Source organism: Antechinus flavipes, chromosome 1, assembly GCF_016432865.1.
Source record: "Antechinus flavipes isolate AdamAnt ecotype Samford, QLD, Australia chromosome 1, AdamAnt_v2, whole genome shotgun sequence".
NCBI lineage: Eukaryota > Metazoa > Chordata > Mammalia > Dasyuromorphia > Dasyuridae > Antechinus > Antechinus flavipes.
In genome coordinates, this window is record NC_067398.1 from 63619863 (window position 1) to 63641506 (window position 21644).

Consider the following 21644-nt stretch of genomic DNA (forward strand, 5'->3'; position numbering starts at 1 on the left):
GCTCTCGGCCCTTTGCTACCTCAAGTCTTACCGGTCATTGCCCTCTACACATCCTACCAACCAGCCACGCTGCCCACTGGAAGTCCTCCTTGTCATTGCCCTTCATCCTCAGAGGACCACGGCATGGGGGAGGTGATGCTGGAACAGGCAAGGCAGTGGGACTGGAGGGAGGGAGGGACGGGCAAGGTCACCTGCTTCACCTTCCCCTCCAAAGCTGGCCAGGCCCAGAGGCCAGACCTGTGGAGATAGCCTTAGATGCCTTTTTAAGAAGTACCTCCAACCGGGCGCTCCTTTTCCCATCCCCCTGCCTTTGTACTGGTTGTCCCCTACGTCTACGACGTTTTGCCTCCTCATTTCCACCTTAGCTTCCGCGAGATCCCTTCTGTGGGCCTTTCTCAATCCCCCCAACATCTTCGGCCTTTCCCATCGAGATTGCCTTCATGTACTGTGACGTATTTGAGTCTCCCCTTGAGACTGTGAGCTTCTTGAGGACAGGAATTGTTTTTGCTTTTTTGGAATATCTTCTGAGCTTAGCACAGTGTGTTGGCAACAGCAGATACTTAACAAATGTTAACATTTTGGTAACTCCAGTGAGTGCTTAAGGGAGGTGACTGATGTTTGTTGAATTTAAATTGAGTCATTAAGGAAAAAGAATTGCATTTGGTATGTTTAGAAGAGAGGAAAAGAAGCAAATAATGTATTTTATAAGAATTTCGACCGCCTAAAATGTTAAATGTTTAAAACAAATTTTGCTGTCTGGCTTCTTCCCCATTCAAATGTTGTGTCCTTGTGAACAGAACTTGTTTTATTTGTGTCTGCAGTTCCTAGTACAAGGTAGGTACTTGCTGATACATGGTAGGTAAATATTTGTTGACTTCCAGGAACACTTGAATCAGCACTATTATTGTTGTTGAAAAGGAACAAAGGGATCAATTGCCCTGTGGCTTCTTTCAGCATCCTTGGGATATCCCAGTCTCAGATACCCTTCTCCAACCATCCTTCTCCTACGTGTATTGTCTTCCCTAACCAAACACTTTCCACGAAGGCGAGGATTGCCTTTTTATTTCTTTGGCAGTGGTTAGCAATGACTGACCAAAAGTTAAGTACTTAATACTTTTTCATTCATTCATTCATTCTCTGTTCCCCAATGATACTGGGGTTATATTAAAAGTCATACAATCAAACACAGATATTTTGTAACAAAAACCAACTAATTTATTTCCTTTAATTAACTTTATTCCTTCTTCTCACCTATATGGAAACATCTGGGATAGCCTAGACTCCCCTGCCCTGAATCAGCCAAGACTTTAGGCAGGAAGCCCACATGCAGGACCACCACACCTGCCTCATTCGTATCTTGGCTGCCTACTTTTCTACCTGCCGTCCCAAGGTTCCTCCTTTGCTTTTCTGCCAGAATATTTTCTTTCCATGAGATGCCAAGGACAATGCAATAAGATGGACATACCTGTGTCAGGTGAAGCAATGTGCTGACAAAGTTGTTGCATGCATTCAATTGCTAAGAAAACCCTAATAACCACCCTTCTGTCTCACCAATAAAATACTATTTGAATATTGTAGTTTTGTTTGTAGGGCTCTACTGCTTAAAAGTGATATAACCAGGGAAACGAGAGAAAATAAGGCAATGGAAAAAACTGTTTTCAAACCATCCTTTGTCTCTTCTAGCTCTGGCCCTCATTGACTCATTCTAGATTACTGCAGTATTTTAGTTGATTTTCTCTGGTTCCAGGTTCTCTCTCTAGTCTGTCCCAAAGACTTCCTCCAGAACTTCTACCCTCTTCCCCAATTCATACCCTTAAAAAATATAATTTTCCTATTTCCTATGATAAGTTGCAATGAATAGTGCTAGGTTCAACCACCTCCCCTTTCCCCCAAACTTCCACAAAGCTAATTAAATGGAGAAAATAGTAGTGGCAACCTCTCAGGGTTGTTGGACCCTTCAAATGAGAGAATGTATGTACAGTACTCTGTAAGCTTTTAAGTGCTATAAATGCTATTGGTCAGTTAGTCAATAAGGATTTATAATACTTTCAGTTATCAGAACCTTTTACTCTAACTTTCCAAACCTTTCATGATTTGACTTTATTAAAACCTAATCTTATTTCTTAGAGTTACAGACAAAATGAAGAAGTAATAATAGCTACTAGGAATGATATGAAATAGATTCAGGAAAACAATAGAGTTTACAAGGAAAAGGGTTTGGAAGAAGTAATTAGAAGCTCTGAGGAGGGAGAGAGTACTTCATAGCGGGCTTAGTCCTGAAAAGGACTTAATTCTCCCTAATTTTATTTCCTACTTCTCTCTATATCCACACAATACTCTGAAGGTCTTGGCTCTCTCTTCTCCTATCAAATCCCATCAAGATTTAGTTCTAGTAATATTCTTTATGAAAACTTTTCAGACCCAATGGCCTCCATGACCCTATTGCCACATCTTTTTACCCCTAGCATCCTAGCACAGTTCCTGGCACCTAGCAGGTGCTTGTTAAATTGGATTAAAAAAATGAATTGAGTCTCCAGAAAAATTACAAAAAATAATTCAAGAAAAAATTGCAATTAATAAAACTCAAGACATTATATAACACGCAAAAATATTTTTACTAACAAAACCAACTAATCCCCAGGACTTCAGTAGATATTTTCCCCTAATTTTGAAATAGTGTAGTGCATTTAAAGCATTTAGAGCATTGGTATTACACAGCTGTGAACCCCCCAAAAGTCATATTCTTATAAATGAAATGGAGATGCTGAAATTTTAGGAGTCAATGCAAACTCCCATTGTTAACTACTAAATTTAACTCTTTAAATGATCCATCGTTTGAAGCAAATGGTCCTGTTCCTCCAAATAATGTGTGACAAATTCTGACAAACATCCATGCTAGAGAGACAAAGAATTGGGAGCGAGTAAAAAATAACTCACTAATCACTCTAGTAAGTAGGAGCGTGAATATTGGCAGCTTTTTTTCCCCTTCCCAAACAAAATCCTGGAAGTATATGAATTTTCATTAGGTTGAAAACTTGTTTTCCATATCAGCTATTTGGGGACAGTCTGTCATTCAACAAGTATTTATTTTCATTGTTAACCTGAGATAAACATAATTATTCCACCTTACCAGGTTAGCCCTAAGAACTATTTTTCAAACAAATGAAAATGAGTAAGCCTAAATGCAAGGCAACTGGTGCTGGTCTGGAGATATCTGTCATAAGCATAACCAAAATCTATAGGAGAGCATCTCTCTTCATCTTGGCAAAGATCTCATTTTGGGTGCATCTAAAGTGATTTCATTTGCCCCTTTCTCACTTTTGGGAGTATTGGGAGTACAAGCTGGGCACAGAAAAGGACGTATGAAGCTAGGAAACCATCACCAACTACCTGGCCACTGGTAGTCTGTAATGAACTGGTGGAGATTCCACATAATGTGTTTTGCAAAATAATTTCTTTATAACATTCAATGACAAAAAATTATTAATTTGAATCCTTATGAAAATGTACTTTGGTATATCACTTTTAAAAAAAGAGTCAATCACTTAGAACAAATACTGCAGTGGCAAAAAGGATGATAATTTGAAAGTTATAGGATATTTTTCATTTGTGAGAATATTCGCAAATTTTATAAATTGATTTGTGAATTCAGATCTATGTATTCAGCAATTATAAATGTGGCTTATGATTCCTGTTAACAGAGGTTAGGAATCCTTCAGTAATAATGCAAGGTAGGAAATTAAATTTAAACTGAAATGTACATTATTTTCCATTTACAAAAACAAAACTCAAAACTGAGAAGAAAACACTGGTATACATTGTTCCTGTAATGCTGGGGATAATCATTAAAAAATTAAATTATTCTTCAAAAATTCAAAACATTCTCCCTTGGCAAATGTCATCAAGGTTACATGATTTCTTTATATTACCTGTCAGGAACTAGGGTGAGTATCCAATAAACTGGAAAAGGAAATTATCAAATGGAATTTTTAAAATGTTAGCCAAGTTAGTTGTAAATTAAAAAAAAAAAAGTGCCTCAATTTTCAACTGGTAACATATAAGCTATGATATTGTTAAAATATTCTACGTCTGTATTGTAGAAAAATTATAGAGAATTAGGTCTTCATGTGAATAAACCTCCATACTCCTATATTAAATATAGCTCATGAGATGAGAGCACTCAAAACTTCATCAAATAATTTTCACTGTAAGCCTACAAATGGATTATTGTTTCTGAAACATTTTAATTACAGGGTCACCATGATGTTTTAATTAAGGTTTTCCTTTGAATACTCAAGTGAAATTCCATTTATTGCTCTCCTCTCTCTAACAGATTATGAAATTATTAATTCTTGAGGCTCAAGTGTAGACTTTTAATAATGCCTATTTTCAATACAATTACTGACAATGAGATATTGGTACTAACTATGCAGATGTTCTGGTCCAGACTCCTTGTAAGACTGTCTTACACATCACAAATTCAATTTAACACAAGAGGGCCTTGGGAACCAGAGTCTTTGCTATACTACAAACAAAGAGTAAGAGCCATTTGAGAATTGCATCAAAAGGTGTATGAATTCTCTACTAAAAACTAGTGTATATCACTGTGGGGAGGGAGGAAATAGCCACAACTTAGCCCAAGTAATTCCTAAAATTACAGAGATACAGATGCACACAGATGGGAAATTCTCGATCATTTTATGAGGAGTTTCCAAAGAACTCTCCACCACGGCCCACTCTGTACCTATTGGTGCTCATTTTAAGTTCTGGGAGTGTCCTTCTCTCATGATAGTCATGAGAAAATACTGCTCAAATGAAAAGTGGGGAAGGGGGGAGGAGGAAGGAAATACAGTCATCACATTAATACAGTCAAAGAGTAGAAGCGGATGGTCATCGTACTGCGTTTTCTCTTCTCTTATTTGGAATAAAGTACCACTTTATTCACTAGAGATGTTATATGTGTGGCTGCTAGTAACATTCATGCGAGGGCAGGATTGGGATTCATACAAACCGAACAGCTCGATCTCCGAACAGAACAACAAACTCACACCTACAGACAACACCAAAAAACATGCAAACGCCAGAAAGAGCCTGAAGGGAAGAATGGCAAATGAATTTAAGGAATTCATATTTTACACAACTGAAGGTAATGCTGCAACAAAACACCAATGTGGTGGTTTCCTTCATTCATGCTTTTCACGGTCCTTTGGACAAAGGGGGGAAGATAGATGCTGACTTCTTTAAGATCCAAAGTTGGTTCTGTCTCAGGCACTAAACAGTTGTGTTGCTTTTGGTACAAAGGGATGTTTTAGGTGTCTTTTTCTGCCCTTTTTTCCCTTTGTGGAGGGCCAAGTTCAAATGCTGGAAAACGAGATGTCTCTGGAACCAGGATATCTGACAGAAAGTGAATAGCGCCACCCATACCTGTAATACACAAAATATCCTATTTTCATGAAAAGGTACTATGATACTTTTAAAAAACAAAGTATATATTTTTAAAATTCAAGAATCTCAAGCACTTAAAGACAAACTTAAAAAAAATTTAACGAGAGTGTAGCCTATAAGATGGAGAACACCACTCAGAATAAAGATAAATGAGGGGAACAAAGAAAAGGAAATTTTTGAAAGGGAATACTGGAAAAAAGAATTTTCTTAGAGAGGAAGACTAAATGTTTTAATTGGATAAGAAAATAGGAGGACCAAATGATGTTGAGAAATAGATTAAATACAAAAGATATAAGAAACAAACCTAACATATCATGATCTTAAATATGAATGGATTAAATAGCCTAATAAAATTAATGAGAGTGGCAGAATGGATGAAAAAGAAAGTTGAAAATCTAATTATCCAAAGTAAGTATTTATCTTTTTTCTTCAGAGCATGTTTTTCAAAGCATAAATATATTACTTTGGGGGCTCTAATGAGGATGTAATTTAACATCTAGTTATACATGCTATCTCCATTTGAAGAATAACAATGTCTTCAGCTTAAATCTTAGAGCTGTAAGATGAAGCTCTTCAGCTGTCAATGTTCTCCACATCACAATGACTCCCCACATTGTTTTTATTTACTTTGCATAAATTTTGTGTTAACTTATCATATAAATGTTTCTCCCAGGAAAATACAAAGGAGAATCCTTAGGGGCAGGGACAGTTCTATTTTTGGCTTTGTTCAGCAGAGCTTAGTGGAAGAAATGGGTCACAGGCTTTGGGGACATTTGAGGATGTTCATATTTAATAAATCCTTGTCCAAGTAGAATGATTTTCTTCCTAAATACTATCTTTGACAGGGATTTCAAATAACCATTTAAATTTATTCCCTTGGCTGAAGAGGCCACAAAATCATAGATTTAGAGCTGGAAGGGTCCTAATAGATCACATATAGTCCAGCTTCCTCACACTTTAGATGAGCGAATGACACCCTGGGTGTTACATGTGTCGACCAAATTCATACAGTAAGAAGTGTCAGAATTTGCATCTGAAGCCAGGTCCTCTAATTCCATCTCCAATGCTCTAATCTAGTATAGCTACACATCTACAATTTGAATCAAGACTTTCAATAGCCTATTTCAATTTCCCCTCACCTTCATATACATATAGACAATAAATAAGTAATTTCTAACACTTCACTTTATCCAAATTAAACAACTCCAGTTCTTCACAGGAGTGGATTTTCTATCCACATATTTATCTTTGTTACCTTCTTTTGATCCTTCTCCAGTTTTTTTCATATTTTTAAAAATATAAATATAAAAAATAAAATTTAAATTTAAAATTTAAAAATGTTGGTGCCCGAAAAAATGGACTCGTTACTTCTAACCAAAATCTCACCAAGAAAGCGTTTAGTAACATGATGATTGCCTTTTTTTCCCCACAATGATATTCTATTTCTGATTTCATATTCAACTCTAAATAGCTCTCCAGAAAGCTAGACAGGGGGTCTGTTAATAGCTTGCGGTTTTAGGTAGTTGTAAATTGGTTATTTAATGATTTGTTTCATCAGTCTTGTGATCTTTTCATTTTTCATTACTGATATCAAGCTGATCTAACAGTAATTTCCAGGATGCTGTCTGTTTGGAACATGGACATAAGACCAATAAATTAATACCCATTCACATACATAAGTAGTATGCCACAAGGTCAGTGTGAAATGTTCACCACAAAATCCTTTTATTTTAATTCCCCAACATATCTACCCCTTTTAAAGTATACTATGTCTGGTTTTTAAAAATGATTTTGCCAAAGCTGCTATCAATCAATCAATCAGTCACCAAGCTACGTGCTGGGCACTGAGGAGACAAAAAGGAAGCACAAAACAAATCCTATTCTCAAAGAACTTACATTTTAGTGGAGGAAACAAGTAAACAAATAAAGACATAAAGGGAATAAAAAAGTAATTCACTAAAAGGCAGTGGGGGTGGGAGAAGCTTCATCTCAAAGGCAGTGCCTGAGCACACAAAGCCAGGGGTCAGACAGGCAACCTGAGGTCTATTCCAACTCTGAAGTCTGAAGGGATTTTAGGAGATAGCAGTGAGACGGTATTGCAGGCGATCTGGTTTGCAATAATATCAAATAATGAAGTTGTAAAGGGAAGCTGGAGCCTAAATCATGACAGGTTTACCATTTTCAGAGAAAGAAATCACTAGAAAAAAATGCAGGAAAGCGAAGGGTCTATTTTCTCAGTTATGAAATAACACATTATCTGTACATACATTTTACAAAGTAATGGGAAACTGATTTACTATAAGAAACAGTTACGGTAACATGCTTGGGCACAAACTACAGTAATAAACTAATTTATGTCAATATATATTTTATTTCTTAGTATTCTTACTTATGAAAGAAAACTATCTTCCTCAGAGAGAAGTAGTATGTTTCACTTAATCATATTAAAAAAATGTTTTTTTCACAATTTAAAGCAGCAATCCTTACCTTCAAAGAGTGAGTAGGGTCTGTCTGGAATACGACACCCATGTGCTCCATAATCTAAACACCATTCTGCAAACTGCAGAGGAAAAAAAAAAAAAAAAAAAAAACAAGGAAAAGGAACATGTTATGCTAGAAGAGATGGATTAAAAATATTTGTTGGAGTCATGAACAGAACCCACTACACCCAGCGAAAGAACACTAGGAAATGAGTGTGGACCACAACATATCATTTACATTATTTCTGTTATTGTTTGCTTGCATTTTTGTTTTTCTTCCCAGCTTATTTTTACCTTCTTTTGAAATCTGATTTTTCTTCTGTAGCAAGAAAATATATATGCATATATCGTATTTAACATATACTTTAACATTTAACATGTATGGGACTACCTGCCATCTAGGATGAAGGGAAGGAGGGGAAAAGTTGGAACAGAGGTTTTTGCAAGGGTCAATGTTGAAAAATTACCCATGCATATATGTTTTGTCAATAAAAAACTATAATAACAATATTTGTTTGAAAGATCAACAAAATACCTTAATATCCAGTAACCTCAATGAAGAAGGAATCAATTTTTTTTTTTAAAAAGTACCATCTTAAATACTCTCATTAGCTCCACTGACATATAAATATATATTTAGGAGCTGGTATGTGAAATCAAATTCCACTTTGAGTTACAATTAGAGGACTCAGTTTCACTTTTTAGTTATTTTTGTATATTACAACACAAAAAAAGTATCAATTTCCAGGGCAGATTAGGAACTATGATTTTATAGTCATATTATGGTGGCTCTTGTATATTCTTGAGGTCAGAAATTCTACCCATTAATTGTAGTTCATTTCTCTTTAGGCTGTTTAATAGTTTCTTGCAGATTTGCAGACCAATTAAAATTGTTTTCTCTAACTGTTCTGTTCACTCTTCTTCACCCTTTTCACATATATTGGCAATAGAGTCAACTTTTGAAAAGCTAGGAATAGTAACCAAATAAGCATTTTATGAGATTATGATTCCTTGTCATAACATTGCCAGCAGGGGGAGTTCACAGGTTCAAAAAACTGACAGGTTTTTGTTTTTTTTTTTTAAAGATTTTTTTAAAGTAAACTTAAATGACCTATCTTATTATTGTAAAATTCCAGGAACACCCGCCTCAGAATTGTAGGGGCTATTTGGACAGGGGATTGTTGCATAAAACACAATTTTCTGAGAATTAGGGTTAGCAGAGGGACTAAAAGCAAGGGTCCAGACCAGAAGTCAGTAATCAGCATGGTGTTCTGGCCACAAAGAGCACTCACACCAACAAAACTCAAATCAATAGGAGATGGTCTTCTGACAAAAGCCAATAAAAAGCTCAAACACGTTAAAAGAAGAAACTTTTAGAGACTTTGACAGAGAAAAGGTTCAGCTTTTTGATGTAACTGATGTTGTAAGAACAAAGGAATGTTTATACTGCAGGGAGCCTCTGACTTCTTCAAAGGCCATATTCCAAAAGTCTGTATGTTGTTTGGAATTCAAAAGGCATTATCCTGTAGAAGTTATGTTTATAAATAGTGGTTTTACTCCCAGGTAGAAACATAAAAGTCTATTTAACCCATAGGATAACAGTCTTGTATTAAATTAATACTATGACAATTTTTTTTTCCTTTTGATACAAACCTATTTTGTATTCTGAATAAAATAGAAATGCTTAAAATTCTGTTTTATAAATATTTTCCCCACTTACTAGTATTTTATTTTTTTCTAATTACATATGAAATTTTCAACCTTTACTTTTATAAGATTTCAGTTCCAAATTTTTCCTCCTCCTTTTCTCCCCCCACCAAGACAGCAAGCAATCCAATATAGGTTATACATATACCATCATATTAATAATATTTCCATATTAGTCATATGGTGGTCCCCCTGTTTGCCTTAGTTCCTCCTCTGTAAAATGAGCTGGAGAAGAACAGGGCAAACCACTGCAGTATCTTTGCCCAAGAAAACCCCAAATGGGCTCACCAAGAGTCAAGCACAGTGGAAAAACAACTGACCACCCAAACCAGCAGTCATTCACTCAGTAACCTGGGCACTGAAGATGGGCCAGAAAGTAACTGTCTCCTGAGGGGACTTTCTCATTTTAGGGGGAGATGCTGAAGGCCTGGGGATGGAGCCAGCAGCAGGTAACAGAGGGGAGAAATGGTGGTGGACAAGGGCTCTGTCCTGGTACCATCTGGCCTGGGACCCAGGGGAAGGCAGGAGAAAGGAGCTGGGCTGGGCCACAAGCTCTCCCGAGATCTGAGGTGCTAAGACAGAGCCCAGGTCAGGCAGCCTTACCTTACAAGCTCTGTAGAGGTACTTTTTATCCTGAGTTAGGTGGTAGAGGGATAAGAAAGAGTAACCATTTCCTGCCGTCCCATGGCAGATTCCATAGCCTTTCCGTAGTAAGCCTCTCTGCCAGATTACATCACTACATTCCATAGCATCCTTCAAATATTTTTCCTCCTTAAAGATCTGGAGAATTAAGAAGAGAAACAGATTTTTAAAGGAATTTCTTTTATTCTGATTTAGAAATGTCTCTCTCGAATATCTAAAACATGTACAAGTGTTGCTGTGAACACGATCTATTTGAAATGGTATTCAAGAGGAGGAAACCGCAGGAGCGAGAACTGCTCTCCAGGCTCCTAGCTCCGTCTCTCCGCCTCCTCGCCCTCCCACCATGTAACTGGTTTTCTCCAAGCCATTCCCAGTCTTTGTTCTGGCCGTGTGAGTAAAGAGAAAGAAACTCTCCCAACACATCTGACAAGAGGCAGTGTCAGCGCCTAACTCCCCAACGTCACTTGGGGGGGATACCCCAATATATCTAAGAGGGCTGCTTTGATGTCCAGGCCCACAGTTCCTATCAACGTTACCTGGCTGACGGGAGTACCGTGACACCCACACGACTCCTCTGGGGAGAATCTGTCACAAAGATAATGGATCATGTTTGTGAAAAACACCGCCCCCTCCTGAACCTCCTAAATCCTGTGTTGCCATGGACGGCATGGCCCAGCGGCCACAGCTCCGCTAAGCGTATGTGCAGCAAGAAGGGCAGCCCCCGTGTGGCCCAGGTGGCTGAGATGGCCCAGGTATCCAGGGTGGCCCAGGTATCCAGGGTGGCTTAGGTGGTCGGGGTGGCTTAAATGGCCGGGGTGGCCGAGGCGGCCGAGGTGGCCCAGGTGGCCCAGGTGGTCGGGGTGGCCGAAGTGGCCCGGGTGGCCCAGGTGGCCGAGGCGGCCGAGGTGGCCCGGGTGGCCCAGGTGGCCAGGGTGGCACAGGTGGTTGGGGTGGCCTAGGTGGCCCAGGTGGCCTAGGTGGTCGGGGTGGCCCAGGTGGCCTAGGTGGTCGGGGTGGCCCAGGTGACTGGGGTGGTCCAGGTAGCCAGGGTGACCCAGGTGGCCCGAGACCGCACGTCTGCCTGTCTGGGGCATTCCAGCTCCCCCAGTTCTCCCCTGCTTTCCCAGCCCCTCCCATGCCAGGAACCCCGTCTTTGTCTGCTCTCTGATCTCAGCAGACTTTTTTGCTCTATCATTTATAACGGCTGACTGATTGATTCTGTTTCATCCTATTTAGCACTGGCCCACATACTGCTGTGAATCAGACTCTTAGATTCCAGGGGACCTTCAAGATCATGGGGTCTAACACCTTCATTTCACAGATGAGACATTAAGGCCAGAATAGTTTTCCCTGGGTCACATAGCTAGACAGGAGCAAACCCGGAACGAGAACTCCAGGATTCTGGATCCCTCCTTTTGTGTCCTCTCCTTCACATTATGCAGTCACTATTAAACATTTTGTCTTCTCCATTCCATGCCTCAGTAACCTGGGAGGGAGAATTCTTTGGATGAACACACTCTAAAATCACAGGGAAAGTGGGCCCTGAACTTGAATTCTCAGCACTAATCTTTCTGTGTCAAATGGAAGTCAGAAAGGACCAGCTTCCTCGGCCTCAATGGGGTAGGAGTCAAAGGGTCCGCTCTGACTATGGCTGACAAAAGCCAATTTCTGAGAGAAGGAGGGGGAGGGGGCGTAAGGTGCAGTCAAAAAGAAAAAATGCTCTCATCACATTTTACTGCAGGATAGAAAATTTACCCTGCTTCAGCACAGGTTTTGGACAGGATGGTACAAAAACTAACTTCTTTCTTAGAAAGGAAAGGCTTGTTTTAGTTACAACAAATTCTATTAAGTGAAAAATCTCCTGACAAAGCTGTTTACAAGTCCCTTCCAATTTAACAGTAAGTCTAAGAAATCTGTTGTCCTTTGGGTGTACAATTCTGAATGTATAATTATGGCTGAATAAAATGCTAAAGATCTTAATGTTCTTTGATTTATTTTTCAAAATACCTTGGCATTTTTGGGGAGGGAGAAAGGCATTTAGCTTTCTCTAGAGTCAAATTTGTTTATTAATATAATAGAAGCTGAGTTAGGGGGAAGAGAGAATTGGCTTGTTTTAGCAAGATTAGGCAAAAAAGGTGAAATGAAGAAATGGTGTCTCAAAAAAATATTAAGGACTCATAATCTGGGAAGCTTTAGAATAAAAATACCAATTTGCATCTCAAGAGAAACAAGTGAAATAGAGACTCTAAGGGCAGTAGCAGCAATACTAATAAATCAACATTCTTTAAAATTAGTATTTAACATAAGTGATAAGCAATTATGCCAAATGGCTGATAAAAATCGCCTCCCTGGTCCCAATTCCTGATTAACACAAAATGCAGTGTGCTGTTTTCAGAGCCACAGAGGAATCTTTTGTTGTTCTAAATGGGAAGCTATTAACCTGCAACATTTCTCTTTCGACATAACCAAAGGAAAAGGTGAGAAAGAATTCCAAGGATTTCAACAAAAAAGGCAAAAATCTGACTGAGAAATGAGTGTATCTCACGACTATAAATACCAATTCCCCCAAAGCCTAGGTGAGTTAGCAAAATTTTCAGCTTATTCACAAGAGCCTCAGGATTGGAATATCTAACATGCTGCCAGCCTGGGGTGACATTCGAGGACAAGGCTGTGAAGTTTCCCTAAAGCCTGCCAGCAACTGACTCCAGCCAATGTGAGCTCTCCTTTAGTTTCCCCAGCAACAACCAAAAAAACATTGACTTGCTCACTCAAAAAAAAAAAAAAAAAAAAAAAAAAAGCTTTGAAAAGTCATTCCATGAGCAGAGATACTCCTGATAACTGGGTGTTTAAGAGCTTTAGTCAGAGGAAATGAGCAAATTTCAGAATTAGTTCATCTTTTCTATTCTGCTGGTCAGAACCATCTCAAATTTGTATACAGGTAAGAGAAAATGGCTGATTTATGAACACTCTCATATGTGAGTGTCTGTCTTGACCAGAGACTCATTTCCCCACCACCCCTGGGGAAAGCTGCCTGATGCTGCCAGGGATGTTTGAACCCTTCCCTGTTTTCCCATTCCTACATCCCCCCGGCCCAGCGATCCCCCTAACTCCTGCTGCTGCAGGCTAATGTAGCAACGTGGAGCAGACTGACATCAAACTACAGACGTTATCTAAGAGTCTAGCTTATTTCTTTGATTCCCTTTGACCTTCTTGTTTGTGTCTGGCTTGGTCCTGTGGCTGCATTTGCTGTTTTAATTGCACAGATTCAGTCAGCATTTGTGGCACTCCTGGGGTGAGCACTCCCATTTTCTAACTCCCTGATCTGCGCTTCTTTCAGACTTTGCTGTTAAAGCCCTGCTTTTATAGAAGTTCTCTGTATCCCGGGGATCTCCTCTTCAGTGCCCCGAGAGCAGAAGGCCGCCGCGCTGAGTCCCATCCTGCCCCCCCGGCAGCTGAGCCCTGCAGGCTATCAGAAGTGATGGGACTATCCGTCCCGGTGTGGCCAATGGCCGGGTCAGGAGTGACGGGACTATCCGTCCCGGTGTGGCCAATGGCCGGGTCAGGAGTGACGGGACTATCCGTCCCGGTGTGGCCAATGGCCGGGTCAGGAGTGACGGGACTATCCGTCCTGGTGTGGCCAATGGCCGGGTCAGGAGTGACGGGACCAACTGATGCGTGAGCAGTGACTGCTGTGGAGGATGTCCTCAGCCCCTGTTACCTGCCTACTTTCTCCATTCACTGGAAGGCTGAGCTCAGTGACAGAACAAGGCAGGAAGGAGCGCCAGTGCCAAGGATTCCTCCTCAGCAGGCTTCTGCCCGGCTCATCTACGCCACTCCTTCAAAGTGAATGTGAAATGAGGGGGCCCAGGGAAAGCCCTCTAGCAGCCATGCTGCCGAGACCCTATGTCTGTGTGGCATATGGAGGGATATTTACACGGATGACATCAGACTGAAGTCTCTCTCTGGGTGAATGCACGGTGGCAGAAACATCGCTGCAGTTTTGCACAAAGGGGAGTGTCGGCATCAGGAAATTCTAAGTGGGTTCCAGGCCTGCCTCTGACACAAAGCAGCAAGCGTTCTAACTTCCCCTTGCCTCGGACCCTTCTGAGAAGGCCTAAAGCAGGTCCAGGCCTGCATTGAGAGAGAGCACTTCCTCGTGAGGAATTCTACCGGCAATGAAACTGGGACTCCCTGAAAAAGCAAGAGATCTGAGAACCCCTAACTTTGATTCTTTGCCAAGTTGATAAAACTTTCAGCATTCACCACTCACCACCTTGGATTTCAGGGAACGTGTAAACAACAACTTTGTTACATATGACTGCTTTTTTGTTCCTGTATCAGAAAATCTTGCCATATAATCATAACCAATCCTCACGAAAACAAATAAATTGCATGGTTGTTGAGAGATGTGATTCAGAAGACAACCATCTCTAGGGACAGAACTGTCAAATGGAAGCAAATCATGGAAAAGAAGGCTGGGCAAGAGCCATTGTTCACTTTAGCTTACATATGGTATTTATCAGGAATTCTTTTTAATACAATACTGACGTAGGCTTAAAACAACTTATCTCTGCTTATTTCCCTCAGTTTTTGGGTGGACACCAAAGCAAAATTAAATATCTTAATGTTTCTTTCAAAACCCAAATATATAAAATTCCTGCATGTCATTATCATGCTAAAAGCCTGTCAAAGGTAAAAAGGGAGTAAATAAAGTCTGTGAGACGAGATGATTAGAAGTCAACCAAAAATCTATAGCTGGTGAAATTGCTGAGAGGTGAGCGTCTCAACAGAATGAAAACTGCTGCTGTCTGAGTTTTCTACCATTTATTAATATGTTGCCATTTAGTGAAACACAAAAATAACCATTCTTAAAAAAAAAAAAAAGAAAACAAAATTAACTTCTACTTAGAAAAGTCTATGTACTGCCCAAAGTCAAAATGCAAATTTACTTCTATAAGAAAAGCTCGTCACCTTTATCCTGGATGTTCATTACAAAAAGAGAAAACTGACCTTATAGGCTTGGAGAAGCATATGTATAACCCCAGGGGCGCCATGGCACCAATGGACTAATCTATCCGTTTCATTGCTTAATGACGACGGGTAATTTCCAGACCGGAATTTTTTATGTCGCACATAATCAACACTTGGTTTCACCAACTCCGTCAAGGTTTCCTGGTCCACATTTGATACTGGCTTTAAAATAAAACAAGACACACATACATTTATAATATACTCTTTTAGCATTTAAAAAGATAACTATGTATAGTAAATATAATAAAATCTCAAACCTCAATTACTTATTTGGCAATATATTTGGCAATGAAGAGTTTCTGTTTATTTTAGTTATTTGATTATCTGAGATTTAATCAGAAATCCTTTATATTCAAACTCCTACTGTTGGAAAAATCATTTTCCTTAGAGAAATAATGAATATGATAAATACAGAAACATATGGGAAAGCTTATATAAACTGATACAAAGTGAATTAAGCAGACCAAAGAAAAAAAACATAATCATTAAAACAATGTAAATAGAAAGACAACAAAACAGCTGAAACTAAATGCTGTGAAATTATATAATGAGCAGGCTTGGATCTAAAGGATAGAGTTGGAAAAATCCTTTTTTTTTCCTTCTTTTTTTTGGTACTGGTAGAGGACTATGGGAATTCCTGATAATGTTAAACTCCTTTTTGAGGTATTCTTTAGTTTTACTGAACTGGGCTTCCTTCTTCCCTCTTTTCTATTCTTTGTTATGATATAGGATGGCTGTCTAGGAGAAGAATGAAAGTGTACTCTGGGAGAAATAGGTGCTGGACAACCCTCTTGTTGCACTTCATTTTTGATAAGTGACTGCCCCAGCTCCTTTTTCAGATATACATGACCTCAATATTGTCTCTATCAATCAAATAACTATTCAATTGCAAATAGATTTTATTTTTTAAAAGACATGTGACTTTGGTTATTCTGAAGAGATCTGTATATACTGGAAAGGATTTGGCAGATTGGTCTTTTTCCACATTTATCTTTCTTGTATAATTACAGCAAGTAAATAAATTATAGACAAATGGACTCAGATCTGGCCAGGCATTAATTTCTTATCCTCAAATTTCTATTGTGCAAGAACTATTTACATTGGAACTTAAAAACAAGCAGGTAAAATACATAGTTTTACGCTGCTATTGGGGCATTATCTATACTTCATTAATCACAGAAGCTATCACAAATTCTGCAGCCTCATAAGCTCTATTAGTTGTTGCATTAATAGGTACTTTTAAAGAGTAGATATCACACAAAAAAGGTCAGTCATTTTCTAACAAAATTCAACATCTAAGCAGATAATCTATTAGTTGACATATTTTCTGGAGTAAAATAAATCTTTGATTAAAGGTCAAATTCGTAGTTTCCCATGATGCTTCAATGAAAGGGAAAAACAATAACCACTGAGAATTTCTCATCCCAAAATGGAAACCTAAAAATCAGGACACAGCTAAAAGAAAAAAAAAAAAAAAGGTTTGTATGTTTGTTTGTTTTGGGCTGGAGAGAGTAGAAGTGATAGACATGGCACCAAGGACAGAGTGAGTGTCATGGAAGCACTGCCCTAAAAACAATCTCCTCGGGGCCCTACAACTCAGAGGGAGACTTATTTAAGGAGGAGTTTTGGTTAGTGCTGAGGGGATTCTGCTGTGGCAGGGTCAAGGCAAGCACCACCGATGAAGGGAATAGAAAGCGCTCCCAGAAAAGTGCACTGATGCTGCTCCTGGACACTGCTAGTGGGTGAAATCCTTCTGTCCAGATCTTCTGTGGCTCACTGTACAGTGGACACCATCCAAGGGTTCTGTCACTGGAATGTATCCCCAGGGGATGAGGTTTTAGATGCAAGAAGCACATGTTTGAATAATGACATTTTCACCAGGAATTTAACGTGCTGAATGTCTGTAGCCTGTCCAGCTGCAGACCTTCCTCCTAAGGTCCTAGCTTCTAACAGCCTTCACCAGTGCTTGGGTAGATTTCATTTCAGTATTTCTTGGTAACAAATGAGTCTGAGCCTGAAGTCCTCGTCCTTATTTTTGAGGGAAGCAGTAAATCTTTGCTTCTAAACACCTCAGGAGGCAAGAGGTCCCTCCTCCTGGAAGTCTGCAAACAGAGACTGGGTGACCATGTATTGGTAAAGGAAGTAAGGAAGTTTATACAGCAATGGATCTGAAGAGAAATAAGAACTTAAGAAGTCACTAGCCCAGAAGTATCTATTTCCTTTTCCTCTTGGCTTATTGCTAAGTTACTGCAACAAGTATCGTGGGGGGTGGGGAGTGGGAAGAGTGAGGGAGGGTGTTTTGTGAGAAGAAATGCCTTCCTGGCATGCAAAGTTAGAGTTAAAAATGCATCTTCCAAGACTTCTGAGGAGTGAGTCAAGATGGTGAAATGAAGTCAGGAAGCTGCTCGAGCTTTTCCAGTTTCCCTTGAAAACCACATGAAACTAAGCCCCTGAACACAGTCTAGAATGACAGAGCCTATGAAGAAATGGAATGAAACTATTCTCCGGCTCAAGATAGACTGGAATGACTTCAGGAAAGGTTAGTCTCATCAGGGTGGAAAGGGTGCTCAGTCCAGTTCAGATAGAATCTGGGAAAGCCAGTGAAAGGGTCTTAATAACAGCAGATCAGCAACTGAGACCCTGGATCCTGGTTCAGTAACAAAGCAGACCAGGGAGCAGCCTCCAGTCCCAGCTCAGAAAGCAAATTGCCAGGCAATAACAGGGAGGACTTGGTCAGCTTACCCTCTGCTGTGAGCAAGACATTAAACACAAAGGGTCTTGTGCTCAAAGTCAAAGGTCAAAGCTTCACAAAAAGCTTGGGACTCAGCCTCTTGAACCCCAAGGACACAACAGAAATCCCAAGTCACAAAATAGGAAAGAAGGAAGAAATGCAGGGAGGGAGGAAGAGGAAGGAAGGAGGGAGGAAAGGAGGAAAGAAAGGAGGGAGGGAAGTAGGGAGGGAAAGGGAGGAAAGGAGCAAAGGAAGGAGAGAAGGAAGGAGGAAGGGAAAGAGGGAAGGGAGAGGGAAGGAGGAAGGAAAGAAGGGAAGGAAGGAAGGAAGGAAGGAAGGAAGGAAGGAAGGAAGAAGGAAGGAAGGAAGGAAGGAAGGAAGGAAGGAAGGAAGGAAGGAAGGAAGGAAGGAAGGAAAGAAAGAAGAAAGGAAGGAAAGAAGGAAGAAAAGAAGGAAGTTGGTACTAAAGAGGGACAGGGTGGAAAGAAAGTAGGGGAAAAATACATAGAGGGGTGAAGATATACAGATATACAGATAGAGGTAAATATACAGCTGGTAATCATAACTGTGAATGTGAATGGTATGAACTTTCCCATAAAATAGAAGTGAATATCAGAGCCGATTAAAAACCAAAATCCTACAATATGTTGTTTACAATAAATACATATAAAATAGAGATACACACAAAGTAAGGGTAAAAGGCTGGAACATAATTTATTATGCTTCAGCTGGAGCAAAAAAAGAGAGGTAGCAATTTTGATCTCAGACAAAGCAAAAGCAAAAAAAGACCTAATCGAAAGAGATAAGGAAGGAAACTACATCTGTTAAAGGGTACTACAGACAATGAAGTAGCATTGATACTAAGTGTATATGTACCAAATGGCATAATATTCAGATTCTTAGAGAAAAAGTTAAAACCAGGTACAAGGAAGAAATAGACAGCAAAACTATACTAGTGAGGGACTCAAACTCCCCCTCTCAGCAGATAAATGTAACCACAAAATAAATAAGAAAGAAATTAGGAAGATTAATACAATCTTAGAAAACTTAGATATGACAGACCTCTGGAGAAAACTGAATAGGGATAGAAAGGAATATACCTTCTTCTCAGCAGTACAGGGCATCTACACAAAAACTAACCAGGTATTAAGGCATAAAAACCTCACAATCAAATTCAGAAAGCATCCTTTTCAGACCATAATGTAATCAAAATTATATTCAATAAGGGGTCAGGGAAAGACAGACTTAAAACCAAATGGAAATAAAATATTCTAATTCTAAAGAATGAGCGGATCAAACAACAAATCATAGAAACAATAATTTCATCCAAGAGAATGACAATAATGAGACAAAATACCAAAAATACCATTTTCCCATTAAAAAATAACAACAAACTATGAAAGTCACTCATAAATAGTTATGTGTAACTGAGACAGTTACTCAAGTACTACTCAAGTAATACAATTACAAGTTTAAGCATCATTTGTGAGCAGGTATGGGAACTTAACCACTATTCTCACTTTTTTCCATGAAAAAATGTTTTGACTTTCACAGATTTTTTAAAAAATGTATTTAATCAAATCCATTTATTAAGTTTGGGACATATATACAATAAGTCTCCTAATAAGAAGTAAATCAAGAGCTTTATGGAGGCCAGGTCTCTGTAGGTTAAAAACACTCCAACTGAAGTCAGTGAGAGGCTAGAATCCAATCAAAGAAGGGGATGGCAAAATTTGGCTCAGGAAGCTTATCTGCAAACACCTAGACCACTAGGCAGTTTGGTACAAATAGTGTAAATGTTTTCAGTAGCATTCAGCTTGTGATCTAGGGAGAATTAATTCATCTGTGATTCAAAGTAAGGCAATGAAATTATATTCTCTAACAAATACTCATTTTATAGGAGGAAATAATAGTAAGTCTCTAGTTTCCTTCTGTGTAAGACTAATAAGAATTAATATTTGATGACAAAAATTATAGTGATCAGTATACTGTGCTGCCAATAGAGCTTGACTCTAGAACCTACTTACCTGCATTAACATGTAGTAGATTCCAGTCACACCATGAGCTGCTCCAACATACTGCTTTCTATGCCACTGGAATAACAGTGGGCAGCGTTCAGTTTTACGTTCTTCCTTGGAAAGATTTCTACCTGATTCAATTATAGCATATACTACCTAAAAGATGAAAAACATGTATCTCAAAAACTTGTAACAATCTTGTTCCAAATATTAATCTCTTTATCTTTAATGCAATCTAACTCATTTTAACAATAGATCTCTAGGATTATATGGAATTCTCCATGTGAAAATTTCTAGGTACTCAGCATAAAGTATTTCCATTTGACAGATTAATAAACTGAGGCTCCAAGATACCAGGAGCCTTTCTCTACAATGGAATGTAGGACATTATAAAAATGTCAAAAGTAGTTTCTACAAATAGCTTTTGTGGTACTTAGAAGGAATTATTACCTAATAGCTTACAATTGCTTTTTCCTGTCTTCTCTATTGATTATCAGTCTGAAGTGGGTAGTAGGTAAGAAATCAAATCTCTCAGACTACTTTGTTACTATGCTTTTCTAATTCTAACTTTATTTTTTTTTCATAGAAGAGAAATACAGAAGACAAGAAAATATTTCTGTTCAGACAGACTGTAGAAATGGGCATTGTTAGGTCAAAGAAGAGATGGCTAAAGGAAGATCAACTATCTTTATCATTTCTGAGGATGATTAGGAACAAATAAAGTCAGTTACAGCACAAGGAATTTACATTTGGTGCTAGGAAAGATGTTCTGAAAGGAAAGGCTGCTAATAGGTCAATGAAGGAAGCAGTGGATATTAAATTTAGTCAGCAAGAAAAACAGAAGACATTTCTCCTGTGCCTGAGAATGTTTAGCACAGACCAAGGGAGAGAGCATGGACTTGGGAAGAGTTCAAGTCCTTGGTTCAAACCCCCTCTGATGTCTCCTTATTATGTGATCTTGGGAAAGTCACTCAGTCTCCCTGAATCTCAATTTTACTTTCTGGAGAATGAGCCAGTTGGGATAGATTGTCAAGGAGGTTGCTTCCAGCTCTAGACCCATGATCCTGGTCATTGTCAGATTTTTGAGATGAGTATAACGTTTGAATAGCTATCCTGGTTGGCAGTTATCTTCTGAAATCAATACCTCTTTGATAGCTGATTCAGACACTGTATTTGGACCAATCTCTGTATTCAAGTACAGTAAAGCATACAGGTAACCTGCCCGTCCATACAGGAGTTCATCTGGAAGATCTGCATCTGGACTTACAACTGTTTTCTGTAGCTGCAAAAGTCTTTTAAAAAATATCAAAAACAAACAAAAAAAAAGACCAAAATCAATATCCTCAAAAGAGACAGAATACTCCTTTTAAAAAGAAATTAATCCCCCATAGTCACATCTTATTAAGACCTGATGAATGAGGTCATCCTTGATTCAGGGACCAGATTACAAAATCCTCCAAATCCTTCTCTATCCCCACTAATTCCTCTCCCTTAATAGATATTCGTTAGCAAGTCAGCATAGAGCCCTAGCCCTTTAGAGCTTTCATTAAATGCCAGTTAAGGCATCTGAGAAAAAAATATTTAAAGAGG

The 21644-nt window shown here is 38.9% G+C and overlaps 1 protein-coding gene across 1 annotated transcript in view; it reads right to left on the minus strand.

Annotated features, from left to right (window-relative positions):
- Window positions 1-2591: 2591 nt before the first annotated feature.
- The window catches only part of LANCL2 (LanC like glutathione S-transferase 2), a 52129-nt gene continuing 33076 nt past the window's right edge, over window positions 2592-21644 (minus strand). The window contains exons 4-9 of the mRNA XM_051983993.1: window positions 21199-21346; window positions 20064-20210; window positions 15285-15467; window positions 10236-10412; window positions 7933-8005; window positions 2592-5424 (exon numbers count right to left, since the gene is read on the minus strand). Of these exons, the coding sequence (XP_051839953.1) occupies window positions 5309-5424; window positions 7933-8005; window positions 10236-10412; window positions 15285-15467; window positions 20064-20210; window positions 21199-21346 (844 nt within the window). The 3' untranslated portion in view covers window positions 2592-5308. The remainder of the gene's footprint in view (window positions 5425-7932; window positions 8006-10235; window positions 10413-15284; window positions 15468-20063; window positions 20211-21198; window positions 21347-21644) is intronic.